This window comes from Cydia fagiglandana, chromosome 23, assembly GCF_963556715.1.
Source record: "Cydia fagiglandana chromosome 23, ilCydFagi1.1, whole genome shotgun sequence".
Lineage (NCBI taxonomy): Eukaryota > Metazoa > Arthropoda > Insecta > Lepidoptera > Tortricidae > Cydia > Cydia fagiglandana.
The window spans coordinates 1,062,367-1,079,684 of NC_085954.1; the positions used below are offsets into that span (position 1 = coordinate 1,062,367).

At 35.9% G+C, this 17,318-nt stretch overlaps 1 protein-coding gene and 1 long non-coding RNA gene across 2 annotated transcripts in view; one reads left to right on the forward strand and one right to left on the reverse strand.

Moving 5' to 3' along the window:
* Positions 1 to 17,318, forward strand: part of LOC134675956 (uncharacterized) — a 178,759-nt gene that overhangs the window by 97,547 nt on the left and 63,894 nt on the right. The gene's annotated exons all lie outside the window — the stretch shown is intronic.
* The window catches only part of LOC134675841 (thyroid receptor-interacting protein 11), a 113,217-nt gene that overhangs the window by 3,425 nt on the left and 92,474 nt on the right, over positions 1 to 17,318 (reverse strand). The window contains exons 3-9 of the mRNA XM_063534141.1: positions 12,221 to 15,361; positions 11,591 to 11,775; positions 11,072 to 11,235; positions 10,445 to 10,648; positions 5,658 to 5,799; positions 4,937 to 5,060; positions 927 to 1,014 (exon numbers count right to left, since the gene is read on the reverse strand). Coding sequence (XP_063390211.1) covers positions 927 to 1,014; positions 4,937 to 5,060; positions 5,658 to 5,799; positions 10,445 to 10,648; positions 11,072 to 11,235; positions 11,591 to 11,775; positions 12,221 to 15,361 — 4,048 coding nt within the window. The remainder of the gene's footprint in view (positions 1 to 926; positions 1,015 to 4,936; positions 5,061 to 5,657; positions 5,800 to 10,444; positions 10,649 to 11,071; positions 11,236 to 11,590; positions 11,776 to 12,220; positions 15,362 to 17,318) is intronic.

Below are 17,318 nucleotides of genomic sequence, written 5' to 3' on the forward strand. Positions count from 1 at the left end.
CCGTAGTCCTGTTTGCCACCATCATTGTATTATTTAAAAAAACTTTATTCAAAGATTTAGAAGAATTGTAGGTAATTCTTGACAGGTAATGAGTTATATGTCGGAATTTCGTGACAATTGTAGTGTTTCTTGTGACAATTGTCATAAACTTAGCAAGAGAAATATCTGTTTTTTTCCGATATCATAAAGTTTTTTTTAATAATACAATGATGGTGGCAAACAGGAATACGGCCCGCCCGATGGTAAGCGGTAACCGTAGTTCATGGATGCCTGTGACGTCAGCAACAGTGATTTTACAATTCGTCGCACCTGTCACGTTGGTGAAACAGGGGCCTGGTAAAATATAAAATACAATTAATTTATTGATACTTACAATTTATTAAAGAGTCGTTATAGTTACTGAAAAGCTCATTTTACGATTAGATCATGTTCAACAATCTGTTTAAGTGTATAATATAATATATATACAAGTCGAATTAACGAAATTAAAACTAATGCAGTAATTATTTATTTACAAACAATATATATACAGTGGTTTTTTTTTTGTTTTTTTTTAAACGTTTCGCAAGCAATTTAAATCCCTATTTCACTCTCCTACAAATGGTTCTTTTTTTCTTTTTATTTTTTTAACGTTTCGCAAGCAATTTAAATCCCTGTTTCACTCTCCTACAAATGATCGCATCTAATATGGATCTTGTACACAACGTGAAATAAAAACCGTACAAGTGCGCGTCGGACTCGCCCACCGAGGGTTCCGTACTTTTTAGGATTTGTTATTATAGCGGCAACAGAATCATACATCATCTGTGAAAATTTCAACTGGAGACAGACGGACGGACAGACGGACAGTGGAGTCTTAGTAATAGGGTCCCGAATTTACCCTTTGGGTACGGAACCCTAAAACACGTGTTTCTATAAATACATACCTATGGTAGAGCTTTTCCTGGAGCTGGGAGTATTACTCCTGGTGAGACCCATCATGCTTGGTAATGGCGCTCGGGGCTTGCTCTCGTCCTGAAATTATATTCATCATCATCATCATCATCTCAGCCATAAGACGTCCACTACTGAACATAGGCCTGCCCCTTGGACCTCCGCCCCTTGGACCTCCATTCGTACCGGTTGGAAGCGACCCGCATCCAGCGTCTTCCGGCGACCTTAACAAGGTCGTCCGTCCATCTACTACGGACGAACGGACTAGCAAGCGCAGCGTAGGACGTCCACCCACAAATTATATTACAATAAAACACTTTAAACTCTCGCGTTTTGTACACATCCACCTAAAATCCAACCAAAAACACCCTAAAAACTTCAATCGAGAGGACGGGTACAAATTATCGTCTACTTGGAGGCCAGTGATTCAAATGTTGAAACCAGCGGATATATCTTCGGACCAGTGTACGGATACTGTGATTGTTGCGTGTCGTGCCGTGGACAATAAACATTAAACATTAACGGGTAGCTGCAATTTCTTTGTCTACCCCGAACATTTTTATAAACTAATTTCGGGTAGTTTAGTGGTGTTTTATTAATATCTCCGTTGACATTTGTTGGGACGTCAGTCTTTCCGTGACCACAGCTGGTGCAACTCAGCTGAAACGTCGGAATTAAAGGTAAAAACAATGAAATTATATCGCGGTAGACACGTTTGTGTAATTATCAGACCTCGGACAGGGTGAGCTGTTTTAAGAGTTTGCATAATATGGACATACCTACGTAGTCATTCAATGGCAGATGTGATGTAATTGAATAACGAATTAAATTATTCTATTTAGATCTTTACATAACTAGCAAAACAAATTAATTGTATAGCAAGCCTCTTTAAATGATAAGCATATTATTACATATATCCATATGAAAGTAATATAACTGATATGATATCATACCTCTTTAGATAGACAATAACTCTATTTAACGATGCCATATTTAACATTGAAATATCATGACAAAGTCATTAATGTCATTCTAATGTTCTGTTGTGTTATTTTAATTTGTGAGCAATTTGAGTTTGCTAATAAAAAATAAATAATTAAGAAGAGAGATTATTCCGAATTTGAGTATGCCGAAATATAAAGCAAAAACAGTTCTTAAGTGGATTGAAAATGAACCTGACATGACATATGACGGTAATAAAAGTATTTTTTGTGCAAAATGTAAAACCAAAGTGACAACTAAAAAAAGTAATGTGCAAAGACACATCAAGGGACCAATGCACAATGGCAATTATCGAAAGTTTGATGAGGATTTCAATCTCAATTTAATTCGATTCCTCATTTTGTGTAACATACCATGGTCACAAATGAAGAACCCGGCTTTCAAACAGTTTTTTTCTAAGTATTTATGCTGCCAGTGTGCAAACCAACCTACACTCCCGAGTGAATCATGGCTGAGGAAAGTTTATTTGGATAAATTGTATCAGAAGCAAATCAGTTCAATACACGATAATCTTTCGAATGAAAAAATATGGATTTCTCTTGATGAAACAACCGACTCTTTAGGGAGATATATAGTGCATTTTTTAGTGAAGCCATTGAATTCATTTAACAGACCATATTTAATAGCCTGCAAAATATTATCAAAAGTTAATGGTCAAACAATATCTGTATTCGTGATGGACACTCTGAAAAATATGTGGGGCGAATCTTATGACTACAAAATTGGAAATGTTCTGGTGCTAAGTACTGATGGTGTTGCATACATGTTGCTGGCTGGCCGAATTTTGAAAACTTATCTGCCTAATTTGAAACACGTTACATGTTTGGCACATGGGCTAAACCGCGTAGCCGAAAAAATACGTTCCCTGTATCCAGATGTGGATTTGCTCATTTCAAACGTTAAAAAAGTATTTTTAAAGGCTCCTAATAGAATCCGCATATTAAAGGATAAATATCCTAATATGCCCCTGCCTCCAAAACCAGTGATTACGAGATGGGGAACTTGGCTAGCGGCAGCAGCATATTACGAAAAATATTTTGACGAAATAAAAGTAGTCCTATGGGCATTAAGATCGTCAGACGCAATGTCGATAAGAGTGGCGAAAAGAATTATACAAACTGAAAATTTACGAAATAATCTAAAATATATCGTTGAGAATTTCCATATAATTGAATATGCCTTAAAAAAATTACAGGAATCTAAAATATCCGTCGTAGATACATTTTGAACGTTGGACCAAGTGAGAGCTGTTATAAGCTGGTCTTCGTCTGCTTCTGTCAGTCAGAAATTAGAAGACGTCATAGCTAGAAACCCAGACTTAGATCTGTTTAGGGACTATGCTGAAAAAATTTCGGAAGGAACAGATGTGGACGGTATTTTAATGTACAACTTCACTCCGCTCACTTCAGTGGAAGTAGAAAGGTCTTTTTCCATCTATAAGTGGATATTAAACTCAAGAAGAAGTGCGTTGAAAATTGAAAATCTAGAAAAAATTATAGTTCTTTATTACAATAACCAATAACAAAGAAAAATTTGAATAAATAAATAATACTTACTCGTTTTGTACATAATGCACTGTCATTTTTGTTTAATTATTATTCATGAATTCTTTTTAATATTTCATCTTGAGGCATATCTATATTAACATCTACACTTGACATTAATGACGTAAAAATGGCTCACTCTGTCCGAGGTCTGGTAATTATATTACAATGTTAAAATATTTTTTTGGCAAAAACTTCATTTTTAGTACAAGTTGTACTTTTTTTTTCCACAGGCAACCAATACTCATAGAGACAATTCAAAAAACCCCAAACACAATTAGCTTTTGTTGTTTTATCGTAGAGTTCCTATGGCTACCTCCTGTCTCCATCACCAGATCAGCTCGATGGTATCATATACATTGTCACCTGGCTTACATATGCTTAATTGGAAGTCGGTCAAATGTAACTTGCAAGATTTGACCCGTACAAACATACATACATAGTTAGGTGTAATGCAAGTTAGGGGTCATCCATTAATTACGTCACACGAATTTCTAGGTTTTTGACCCTACCCCCCTAGTGTGACGTCACATTTTTTCTACGAAATCGCCAAATCGAATTGAGTAAGTACCTAAGTATTATTAATATTTTATCAAAATATTTTTGTCGATATAAATATTAGTAATTTTACAACCCAAAACTGCTAAGGAAAGAAAATGAAACGAATAAAAATGATTATCGTTTTAAAAACGTAAATGAAGTTAAAGTGACGTCACAAAGTTTGTGTCTCCCCCCTCCCCCATGTCACAATATGTCACATTTTCTTGACCCCTCCCTCCCCCTAAACGTGTGATGTAATTAATGGATGACCCCTTAATAAAAAGCTTGAAATTAAGGTATCGTCTTGGGGCGTCCCATTCGTTTTTCGTCAAGGTCTTAAATTAGTCCTATTCTGCTTTCGTCAGTCATTCTACATTGAAAGCCACCGACGATTGTGACGAATGTAGAATGAGTGACGAAAGCAGAATAGGACTAATTTAAGAACTTGACGCAAAACAAATGGGACGGCCCAAGACTATACCGAAATAAATACGGCGAGTTTTAACTTTCTAGGTCTCTTAAAGGGCACGGAATTTTAAATCTGGAGGAATTTACTAATTATTTCTATTTTTAAGCTAGTTTCTTTCAACAGAGCGGCAGCTGACTTTTACGAGGTTTCATGATACATTTCCCTAAACCATTATGAGCCCGGGAAAAAACATTAACACATTCACTGCCAAGAACACGTATGTGTGTTCATTTTGTACTGGAAACGGGGCACCTGGCACCAAAAGTGTTAGTTAGCATCAAAAGCTTGTAATTTTTAATACAAGTGGAAGTCCTTTTTAACAGCTTTTGTTAGAAAGGTCGACTTCCACTTGTATTACAAGTTACAAGTTTTTGATAAACTGGGACTGGGATTATAAAATTTCCTAGATGTCCAGTTGGAACACATAACAAAAGAACATTGAGGTTACCTGCAAGAATTTGACGAATTCGGCAGCGAGGCTGTCCGCAGGCGGTGCCTTTTCTAGGCCAAGCTTCCGGCATTCTTGCTGGTTGAAGTCTAGCACCGTCGACAGCACACGCAGTATTTGAGTCCTGGAGAATGGTAAAATACTATTTGGGCCACATTCACCATTCACTAAACCGGGGTTAACCTGGAGTTACCATGGTTACCGGTACAATGTGATACTTGGTTAGTGGGATGGCGCAAGTATAATTAATTATAGGTAACACTGTACTTTGTGTTTTGTTAAATAAATAAATAATAAGAAATAAGCAGTTTTGACTTATATACAATATGAGTGGTGGTAATTGCTATAACTGTTCCAAATTTTAGGTATCTATGTCAAACGGTCTCTGAGAAAAACGTATTTAACTGATTTGCAAGACCGAAGTGATCCCATAAGTGTTCCGTAAACAAAGTTTTGTACGGAACACTAAAAATGTGTCGCTTAGTGTCTTTTCATAGATTGCATAAACTCGGAACCTGAGCGTATTATACAAAGCTTGATATGTGTTACGCCTTTACTGATATTGTTAGCTGGAGAGTGCTTCCACAACTTCTACATAAATGCCGAAAGGGAACCGGGGATTCGCGGGTTATTCCATACAAAATGCGGATCTAGTTAGACTGGTTATTTTGACTGACTATTATGAACTTTCGAAAAGTAACGCCTAATACAATAAACTTACTTGTTAATATTGTTCCCCGCAGTAAGCACGAAGTTTAGCACTAGGTTCTTGACTAAATTCTTGTCCACTTTATCTTGCTGGTTAGATATGGCTTTGTAGTATCTCTCTTCGGCCGCGCCTACCGACGTCTGTAGGGTTTTTACTGTCGACAGGATAAATACAATATTAACACTAAGATGTAAAATAAAATCAGTATTGCGGGATCAAAATTCTTTTCGCTTTGTTTCTGACCAGTCGGTTGCGCTTATATTTTACTACACTCCTTCAATTTCTTAAGAGATGGAAAGCAAGACAACGAAATTCATTTTGAGTTACCATTTATATCAATAAAAAATATCGCATAAAAATTAAAATATGGTATTTTGTCCGCAAAATCAAGCGCGCTTTTAAGATAAAACTAGTTTATGGACACAATTTAACTTAAATGAGATTATTCGTGATTATATCTCTCGTCCCAACATACATTTAAACATATAAGATAGTTTTGTCAAAAACGCCATTGCATGTTCTCTTCTCTTACTCAATCTCCTTTAAAAATACAATTACATATGTTCTAATATGAACACAAATATCTAAAATACATTCAACATATAAAAACATTCCTAACTAACTAGGATAATCAACGAGTACAAAATCTCAATTCAATCAAAAAAATTCACAGTAAAAAATATAAAATAAAATAATGTCTGTCTACTCTTACCGAGCTCTTCATTCGCGACACGTCGACATGCTAGCACGATCTCAAAGTATTATTCAGTGACTGGGAAGGGAACGGACGGACACCGGCACACTTCACCATGCTATGCCATTGGATTGCGTATTAAAACATTCAGATTATGGCTTCAAACTTGTCCATGTTTTGACGTCCTGGGGACTTAGTCAAGCGACATTCGTTGGTAGAAAATGCCAATCATAAGATTTTTCGTTCGCCTCTCTTCTCGATTCTTCTCTTCGACATTTTTACTTTTAATTGGCGTTTACGAAACAAATGACTGTCACCTTAACTGACATGATTGTCACACTAAATTAATAGAATCCACCGAAGCTATCTCTGCACAGAGTTAGTAGGCGATAAGGTGTGGAAGCGCTATCAAGAACATCAAATTCTCCATATGAAGATATCATGAAAATATCTTTATAGTGGCACCACACTATCGCTGCTAATTCGGTGGAGAATTAACTTAATAAAAAGACTGTTTTTTCTGTAAAATTGTATCACCCTAAATATTTTCCCCTATTATCATATTTGGAATTAATTTTTATTTGACACACACCTCAAACATAATATTCGTACGTCAAGCCAATTGAATAATTTCGCTCGTCTGGACTACGCGAGTCCGTGGACCATACACGGAGGTGCGGTGTCCGCCGCCCCCCTTTTTTCCAAATCCACCAGTACCTGAAGTAATACTCAGGGACAATGCAGCATCTTCTACGGCATTCTTCTAGGAACTTCTAGACAGCATAACGTAGCAAAAGAACTGGCGCATTTTGTAAAAGTGCCAAGTGCATTAACATTTTTGACTTCAATGTTTGACCATGGCCTTTTGACATGATGTGAATAATTTATATTTTGGATTACAAATACCTACTTGTCACTTTTTCAAAATGTCAACCATTCAGCGTTGGAAATATCAGATAACAAACAATTTAGACTTTCTGAAGAAGGGCCATTAGCCAACAGATTTTTTTTTAAATTTGTGTTTGTTTAGTTTCAAATATTTTCAAGACTGAATAAACAAAAAAAAACAAACACACATAACATAAAATGTGTGCTAAAAGCCAAAAATAACAATGTGCAATATGAAAAATTGAAAGCAACATTTATGTCAAATGACATAGACTTAACTGAAATGTCAAAATCGAGCCATGAAGTAAAAAAATCATAATTTACGATAATTATTCTAATGTAATATTTTTTCTTTTTTCTCATAAATAGGTACCTTGTATATAAAGTAATGTATTCAAAAAGCATACAAATAAATATATGGTTCTAAAAACTAGGTTTTAAAAACGCATGTAAAAATCATGGCTCGATTATACAATTAACATAAGCAAAAATAAAAAAAACGGACGTCACGACGAAAAGCCATTATCCTCGATCAAATCCCATGCGGTAATCTGAGTAGAACGCAACCGCGCGCCGCTGTCTGTCAACCTGACATATGTCAAAGTGACAGCTGTCAAAGTAACAAGTGACAGCGGCGTCGGCGCGTCGTGATCAAGCCTCACAGTTACCAAATGAGATTAGACCGAAGATGGCGAAGCTTGCTGTTGGTGGTGATTTCGTTTCCATTATAGTTATTATATTTAGTATTACTAAATCTACTTCATAATCATAACCTCCAGCGGCCCAGAGGCATATTAAAAGGTTTTTTGGTCCATTCTAATTTGATTCTTTATTTTGACAAACCAAAATTGCATTTGTCTTGGCTATTTTTAATTTATGGGCAGCTAGAGATTTTAGTTGTATCCAAATAGGGATTTTCTTTTTCTCAAAGGAGTCTAAAACTTAAGTTGACAATTGACATAACTTGCTAATAAGCAAAAACTATTTCTTTAATTTTGAAATCTAAATTACTGACAACTTAAACATAGATAAAGCACCAAAATAGAAGCAAAATGGTGACTACATATTTTTAACAAACAAAACTGAAACTGTGATTTTATAAAATAATGCTTAGCGCAAATATAACACTGCACACTAACATTCAAAGACACACTGCAAAACGAACTCAAAGCGCCTGTCAATGTAAAGTAGCAAACTCTTTAAAGCGGAAATTATAAAAAAAACCGGGCAAGTGCGAGTCAGACTCGCGCACGAAGGGTTCCGTACCATAATGCAAGAAAAAAAGAAACAAAAAAAGAAACAAAAAAAAAAGAAAAAAAAAACGGTCACCCATCCAAGTACTGACCACTCCCGGGTCACCCATCCAAGTACTGACCACTCCCGACGTTGCTTAACTTTGGTCAAAAATCACGTTTGTTGTATGGGAGCCCCATTTAATTCTTTATTTTATTCTGTTTTTAGTATTTGTTGTTATAGCGGCAACAGAAATACATCATCTGTGAAAATTTCAACTGTCTAGCTATCACGGTTCGTGAGATACAGCCTGGTGACAGACGGACGGACGGACGGACGGACGGACGGACGGACGGACAGCGAAGTCTTAGTAATAGGGTCCCGTTTTACCCTTTGGGTACGGAACCCTAAAAAGAAATGAAAAAGTGCATTTCCAAAAAAAATTGTGCACAGCACCTTAACCCTTTATGAGGCATAAGGGTGTCATAAATTGTGCAAAATTGAACCCTATCACTTTGAAATAAAGTTCAAAATCAGGTGGGAAATATGTTCCCTCTGTCTTATAAAGGCCTAAATTACTATATTGCACAAATGCATACGTATCTGATAATTAATCTAGTTAGACAATCCGTTTTGAGACATTGTAGGGTCGAATTATTGAGCCCATATGGTTTTGACGAGTCTAATTTTTGGGGTGTAAAGTACAATCGGCATAAGTGATAAATAATAACTTGGCTCTCTTTAGATCGAGAGTGAATAGAATCTCTTAGGTAAGCATGTTCCATTCTAGACTGCATCGGCACTTACCATCAGGTGGGATTGTGGTCACCTTTTTCCAATAAACAAAAAAGAAAAAAATTTTTGAATGTCAAAAGTTCACGTTTAACAATTTCGTTACCAAAAAAAATATAGCATTTATTTGGACCTCAAAAGCTCCGCCGGTTTGAAATTTTTCATAAACGGAATCATCAAAAAAACTATAGTATCGAACTTATTCACAAAATTTAACCGGTTAATACCGAATCGGTTAGAAAATGTGACCTGTAGAGGTGAACAGCCAGATAGACATATTGAAAGCATTTCGCTTCGCTCGGTCAATAATTTTGAAGTGAAAACTTCTTTAGCGGCGCTGTGCACTTTTTGTGATGGGGAAAAAATTTTAAAATCGCGAGAGCACGAGACGTAAGACGCTTCGTAACGGACACGTGACCTGATCGAAAAACTGTTACAATGTCATTGAGTTTTCACTTCTGCCGGCACTCCCGGAGTACAACCCCTTGTTAGTGTTCCGTACAAAACTTTGTTTTGTTTGTAGTTTGAAACTTTACACAAACAGGCACAGGACTGCACACAAGCACGGTAAACTTACGTGTGTCTATGTCGCAGTGTCGTCACCCAACGTTATACCAGACGGCACTCTGGGGCTAGCCACCCAGAATTACCAGCTGATATTTGGTCGGGTGACGAATCTAATTGATGGGTATTGGATCTAAATTGTCTACAAAAATTATTGCAGATTAGAATTTGGTGGGATTTTTATTGGGAGCTTTAATGTCAAAGATAAAATAAGTGATTTTGACTTAATTAGTGTTGTGGTAGATGTTATAATTGTACCAAATTTCTAAGTGAAACGGTATCTAAGAAAAACTCATTCTTTTTTAGAAAAAAATAGGTGGGTAATATTTTTTTCGGAACATTATGAGATTGTAATACAAATCCAATCAGTGGAAACCTGGTGTATTAAAAAAGTTGAAAAACTGAATTAAAAATTAGTTACACTAGACAATAAAAAATGTCCCTTAGAGAAAAGTAGAAAGAAATTGGTTTGACGGTAAAACTCTCAATATCAACAACAAATCTAAAACATTTCATACATCTATCTACACTAAGATTTCTAAATACACTACAAAAACCTACTAACATACCTAACAATAAATAACAAACAAAATTCAAACTCTATACATTACCTTATCATGTACCATACCTTGTTCTTTCAAATCATTGATTTGAGCTGTTCTTGTTTCCAATTGATCCCCAAGTCTTGTAGCAGCTTGGAGACCAGTTAGAGAGTCTTGCAGTTTCACGTTGAGTTTTTCTATCTGTTTCAGTAGTTCGCCATTTTCTTTTTTCAGATCCTCCATTTTGTTTCTTATTTTTTCGGTGGCGGCGTGGATGTCACGTTCTTTGTCTGAAACAGTAATAAAATTGTTGTAATTTTTTTTTTCGGTCACCAAAGTAACGTACCGCGTGCCAAAATTCCAGCTCAATCGGGAACTTTTAAAATTTTTGAAAAAAAGATTTCACCTTAACAAACATTGGGAAACTATCAAACAATCAGAGTTCAATAAAAGTTCGCAGAAGTAAGCTTATGGTTCCAAATCCGACACTTATAGCGGTAATAATTTGAAGTAAATTATATGTATTGACCATGCTACATTAGATAATTCAATAATTATTAACAATTAAAGAGCCTGATAAAAACTGCACGCTTGCTTCTGTGGAGTTCTTTCTAATGCTAAAAAAACGAACTACACCCTTCGGAGCTTACGTGGTGTTGAGCTGATCTGCACTTTCACTTATTGCTTCTAAAAAATTTCAAGAGAACACTCACCCAATTGGAACTGTTCTAAGACAACTTGCAAGTTGGTGAGCGCAGCTTCACTCCGTCCTCTCGCATCTTCAGCTTCTCCGAGTCTGGCCTGGACTTCCTCTCGTTGCTTCTCAAGCAGTTTGATTTGGTTACGCAGCGTTTCTACTTCTTGATTGGCTCGTATGCTGGAAATTGAAAAGATTGAGATTCTTGTTAAGTTTCACGGTATTGTGAACCATTCTTCTGTACAAACGCGAAGTTTCTAGAGATTGCAGGAAATGGAACTACTTTCTATTGGACATAAGATGCTTTGAGTTAACTTCAAAAACGGGGTAACTTTTTAAATCGCTGATATCTACTAAACTGGAATTATTTTCAAAATTACTTCGCTATCAAAGTTACCCAGTGCAAATCATCACCAACTTAAAATGCAAAAAAAAAATCTTATCATGTCTCTGGAGAAACCATCGCAAGGAATACATTCCACAGCCAGAAAGTCCGCGTAAGGAAATTCCTAAGCCTAAAACATGACTTACTTACCTATTACTAGTATAAACCGTGCTGCTCTGCTTAGCTCTTTCCTCTACATGTTGCAACCTCGCTTGACATTCCGTCAGTTTCTGTTCTGAGGTCATCAGCTCCTGTGTATAGTTGTCTTCCATCTCGACGAGATGGTGACGTAGTCGCTCCAGTTCGCGCGTCGCGTTGTCATGTTGCTCTGACAGCTGAAAAGCGTAACGTCCACTCATTAAATCGACTTCAAAATCTCGAGAAGTTCTTAATTCGTCAGGATTCTTTATGTTGGGCCGATACGGAAAAAATAGTTTAGTGTCTTAAGTTGAGGTGTGTCTTTTCAAAAGGGATTATTTCTCTATGGAAACCATACAAAAATAAGGCATTTTGAAAAGCCCTTCAGTTGGTCTGATCATCACCATGAAGTTCTTTTCAGAATTAGGGTAGGTAGTAACTTGTGCATTTTACGTTTACGGCACGATACTAGTACGCATAACGCCTGAATTCAAAATATTGTGGAAGAAGCTACTTTCGTTACAGCAGGTGTAGTTGTAGCAGTACTTTACCATTAATGATAATTTTTTTACTTATAGCTGTTTGGCCTGGACTGTGCCGTCTGTCTGTGCCGATACTCAATTAAATGATAAAAAAACTCACCTGTATCTTTTCTGCTGCCAATGTCTTTACATTCTCCAGCTGAATCTGAAGATTTTTCTCCAAACCGTCACATTTCTCTGTTAACATCCTCAAACATTCATTCGCATTCAATAAATCAGCCTTATGCTTCTCGAACACACTATTATTTTGATTGAGACTTTTTATTATTTCATCCTTTTCTCGAAGAGTCATTCTTAAATTCTCGCAAACTGGACATGTTTCGTTATTTTGCATTTGTTGATTCTTTTCTTCAATCAACTTTTTCATTTCAGTATTCTGTTCTAAAAGGACATGATTTAGCCTTTGTATTTCATTGTGGTACTGCAAACTTTCATTGTGTTTTAAATTAACTAGATTTATTAGCTCTGCCTTTTCGGCTGTTGTGTTTTCTACTAAAGCTTTGTATTCGATACAAGCTTTTTCCATCAGGTCATGTTTTGCTTTAATTTCATTTAGTTCATCCTGCTTAACAGTGATATTATTTTGTAGATCTACAACTTGGTTGTGTATGGCTTCTTTTTCTTTAAGTAATATGGCGTAATCATCAGCATTTGTTGTATGGTCGACGTTTTTCAGTTTGTCACTAATTTCAACTATACTTTGACGTAGTTCTTTGATTTCTTTGTCTTTCTCATCAGCTAATGTTTTGAATTCAGAACGATTTCTTTCAACTTCTGCAATTGTATTGTTTAAAGCAGAAATTTCGTCCGTTTTATTTTTAAGCTCAATATTATGCTCAAAAAGCTGTTGCTTCAGAGATTCTTTTTCCAGTAAAATCGCCTCTATACTTTGATTTGATTGCTGGTTAGTTTGATTTAATACTTGAGTAACATCTTCGAGAGATTTTTGTAGTTTAATGATTTCATTGTTTTTAGACACCAAATTATTTTCTAATTCTAACAATTTTTCATTTAAATAAATTACTTTAGAGTTATTTTCAGTGATAGTAGTATTTAGAGCGTCTATAAGACTATCTTTTTCACTGACATTGCATAGTACTTTTTCAAATTCTTGATTTAATTGTGTGATTTTAGCATCTGTAGATAACAACTCTGCTTCCAGGTGAACTTTCATTTGAGTCAAATGTATATTTTCTTCTTTGAGTTTTCCTATCTCCATAGTCAACATTTCTTGCGTTGCTACCTTGTCATTCAACTTTTCAATAGTTCCTTGAAGCACCTGTTCCTTATCAATTACTGCTTGTCTTGATTTATTTAAATCGTCTATTTGAATAAGCAAGTTTCGCTCTTTCTCCCTGATGTGATCAAGTGCCATATTAAGTTGGCTAATACTTTCCTTTAATAGTGTGTTTTCATCCTTTGCTATATCTAATTGCGCTTGAACTTGTGCTTTTTCTAATTTTATTTCTTCAACTTCTTTCAATGCTGTGGTGATATTTTTGTGTTTGGTACTCGTTTCCAATAAATTAATACTAGCAGCTCTAGCTTGTGGTTCTAAACTATCTTCAACAACCTCTGGTAACCTTCCATCATGTTCGTCTTTAGATTTGGACGAACTCTGTGTATCATCTTCAAGAATGTGCTTAAGATTGTTAATATCTTGCATAAGTAATACCTTGTCATTTTCTGCAATATGCACGTCTATTGACAATTGCTCGTTTTTAGCATTAGCAGCATTGAGCCGTTTTTTCAATTCATGAATTTCATGTGTGCAGTTATTAACCATTTCTTCACTTGCAATATTGACAGTCTTTTCTAAGTCTTCCACATCCTTTGTTTTAGCTTTGAACATGTCTAATTCACTAAGCATCAACGTATATTTCTCTTTTAAGTCAGCTAAGCTTGTTTGCAGCAAAACTTTTTCGAGTTTAACTGCCTCTAGTTCTTGTTCTATTCGTTGTATTTTAGACTCGAAATTCTTATTTAATTTATTCGAGTCTGCTAATTCTGTCTCTAGTTTTGCTAAATTATCTTCATGCGTTTCTATTATAGGTTCTAGTTTGGACGTATTCTTTAAGGCCGCAATTTCTGATATCAAAAAGTCATTATTCTTTTTCATTTCTTCCAATTCTCTCTCAGTGTGATGTAAGTCATTGGTTAAGAAGTCATTTTCTGTTGTTAAATCATCTATCTGTGTCTGCATATGGTCGATGTTAAGTTTCTTCTCAGACAGCTTATGGTTTAGCTTATCAATGTCCTTCTTAAAAGAATTCAGTGTTTTGAAAACACTTTCTAATTTGAATACCACTACATTTTCGCCACTCGATGGCACTTCTCCGAGATAATCTACAGGAATTTCAAAGTTCACGTATTTATTATAAAACTGCATTATCTTTTCAGTTTTAATTACTTTGTTATCAGATTGTGCGTCTATTTCTTTTTGAGATAATCTATGTTTCACTTCATGCAACTCTCTTTTCAATGTTTCGATGACACTCTTAGCGTTATCATCAATATTGATTTCATCAACATGCTGGTGATTGGAGTTTCTACTGTCTTTCAGATCATTCAGTTCCTTTAACAACTCTTCGTACCTATCTCTAGGCACAGTCTCAGACAGCTCAGAATGCTTAGTAACAATATCAACTTCGTGTTCTAATTTAGTTACCTGCTCCTGTAATTTAAATATTTCTTCATGTAACTCTTGATTCTCTTCCTGAAATTTCTCAGCATTTTCTCTTAAGAGATCATGTACCCTTTCTAAATTCATATATTTATGATGCAACGTATCGTAATCTGCCTTAGCCGTCTTCAAAGTTTCCAAATCTTTATCCTTCTCTGCTATTTTAGCTTGCATAACTTTAATTTCATTCAAGTATTCATCGTTGTTATATTTTAGATCTTCATGCTCTTGCCTTAGAACCTCAAAATTCTTTTGCAACTCTTTCTTTAAGCTTAAAAGTCTCTCCATAGCTAGTTGATGTTGTGAGTCCAAATCTTCTAGATTTGTCGTTAGGTTTTTGTTTTCTTCCCTTAGTTTCTCAAGTTCGTCGTCATTGTCTTGTCTCGGGTCTATATCATAGCGTTCTTTTAAGGCGGATATTTCGGCTTGTAGTTCTTTAATCTGTGTTTTGTACGCATTTTCGATATCTGCGTCTGTTCGAACAGGCTGCGGCGGAGGATCCCAGTACCAATTGGATTCTTCTTCGTTTTCTTTGACTCCATTTTTTCGGTTGAATCTCTGTAAAGAAAGACAGGAATAATTATTATATGTTATCAGAGACAGTTCTGTTTACAGTAGCCATTGGATATTCGAGAGTGATTATTATAATATATTGCCAAGTATAGCGACTAAACATTGTTTTATTAGGTATTTTTTATGAAAATTGTAGCTCATTTTAAGAAACTTTCCCCTTATTCATAAACGTTTACTAAAGTTGACAAGCCGATAATAATCGTTTGTCCTTTTCCGCCGTATTGGTATAATGGAAAGGGACAAACGATTATTATCGCCTTGTCAACTTTAGTAAACGTATATGAATAAGGGGGCTAGTTTATAAACCTTATTGTAACTACTTTAGTTTTTACTTTTGCCTAATTGGTAGTGATCCTGCTTACATAGTGATAGTCCTGGGTTAGTTCGGCAAGGGCATTCATTTGTGCGATGGACACTTTTTTTTTGAGTTATGTTGCTTATGTATGTAAATAAGTGTACGGAGGACCAAAAATAAAAACGAGTCACTTAGGATGGAAATATCGCTTCTCATTGCTCTATAGTAAGCTATGTTGGAAAAGCATTAGTGTGGACACAGTTTACTGCATACGGGCCCAGTATGTGGGCAGCGATAGCGGCAGATAAGGCCGATAACGTATCTAAATCCTGCGGCTAGGCAAACACCGGCTAACCGGGGATCAGTGACGGCAATTTTGAAATGCTTTTAGGCGGTTCACACACTGACACTTCGTGCCGCGGCGAACTTAGCGACAGGCTTAATGTTTTTTTGATAAAACTCGAATGGCACAGTCGCCATCAGATACATCAGAGCGGCCGAGGTGCTCAAAAATATCTGAACACGCACTCTGACACCTTGACAACAGAGGCGTGTTTAGATATTTGTGAGCGCCTTGGCCGCTCCGATATATCTGATGACTGCACAACACGGTTTATAATTGCCATCAAGAAACGGGTTGTTAAACAAACGAATCAAAAGAATAACATTTCAAAGTAGGTAAGTACCTAATACAATATATCTTGGTAACGGCAAACAAACGTACATAATAAAAATTGTTTATGAGGAATATAGATTGATTCGTAAGAGCTGACGAGACTTGTACTGAATTGTAAATATTTACTTACAAAACCCGTGCCATGACGAATCGGTCTATACTAGATAGGTTACAATCAAAAACAAGATTGCAAATTGAATTACGTATTACTTTTTATGAACTTCAACACCCTATATAATATTTAAAAACTTTCGCGTTTTGAACACATATTAACTCACATTTATAGACACCCCTAACGCGAAATTCATTCAATTACCTTTATTTAGGGGGAGGCCTATGTTAAGGGGGAGGCCTATGTTCAGCAGTGGACGTCTTATGGCTGAGATGATGACCTTTATTTACCGACGTTTCGACACAGGTTTCACTGGTCACCCTACTTAATACCGAATACCGAAATAAGCTGTAAGTTTCCAATTTTTGGGCCTTTGTTCGTAACCTCTAGATTCTGGTCTAGATAATTTTAATGATATTTAGTTGATTAGGTGAAACACTGTATTTATTGTCTCAATTATCACAAACACATGAAATATCTCTTACGTTGTGTGCCTGTAACGTGCGTAAGGGTTCGGCCTTTTCCAAGAATACCAAATTACCTCGTAACAGCATGTGTGTCACCGCGTTTTCAATTGTTTAAGCCAACTTGGTATTTAACTCACTCATTACTATGCAAGGAAGTTGAACTCTCCTTAGCAAGTGGTGCGTGAAATTCCAGCGATAAGCCTTCTTCTGTATGCTCATATACCTATATGTGACATAGATCCTAACATGTAAAGGTGATTTGTTTGTTAGTTTGAAACTATGTTTAAGCATCGCACTCTATAAGCTTATGTACTTATATTTCTCTAAGGGCCGCTTGTACCATTCACTAACCCGGGGTTAGTCGGTTAAACCTGGAGTTACCATTGTTACCA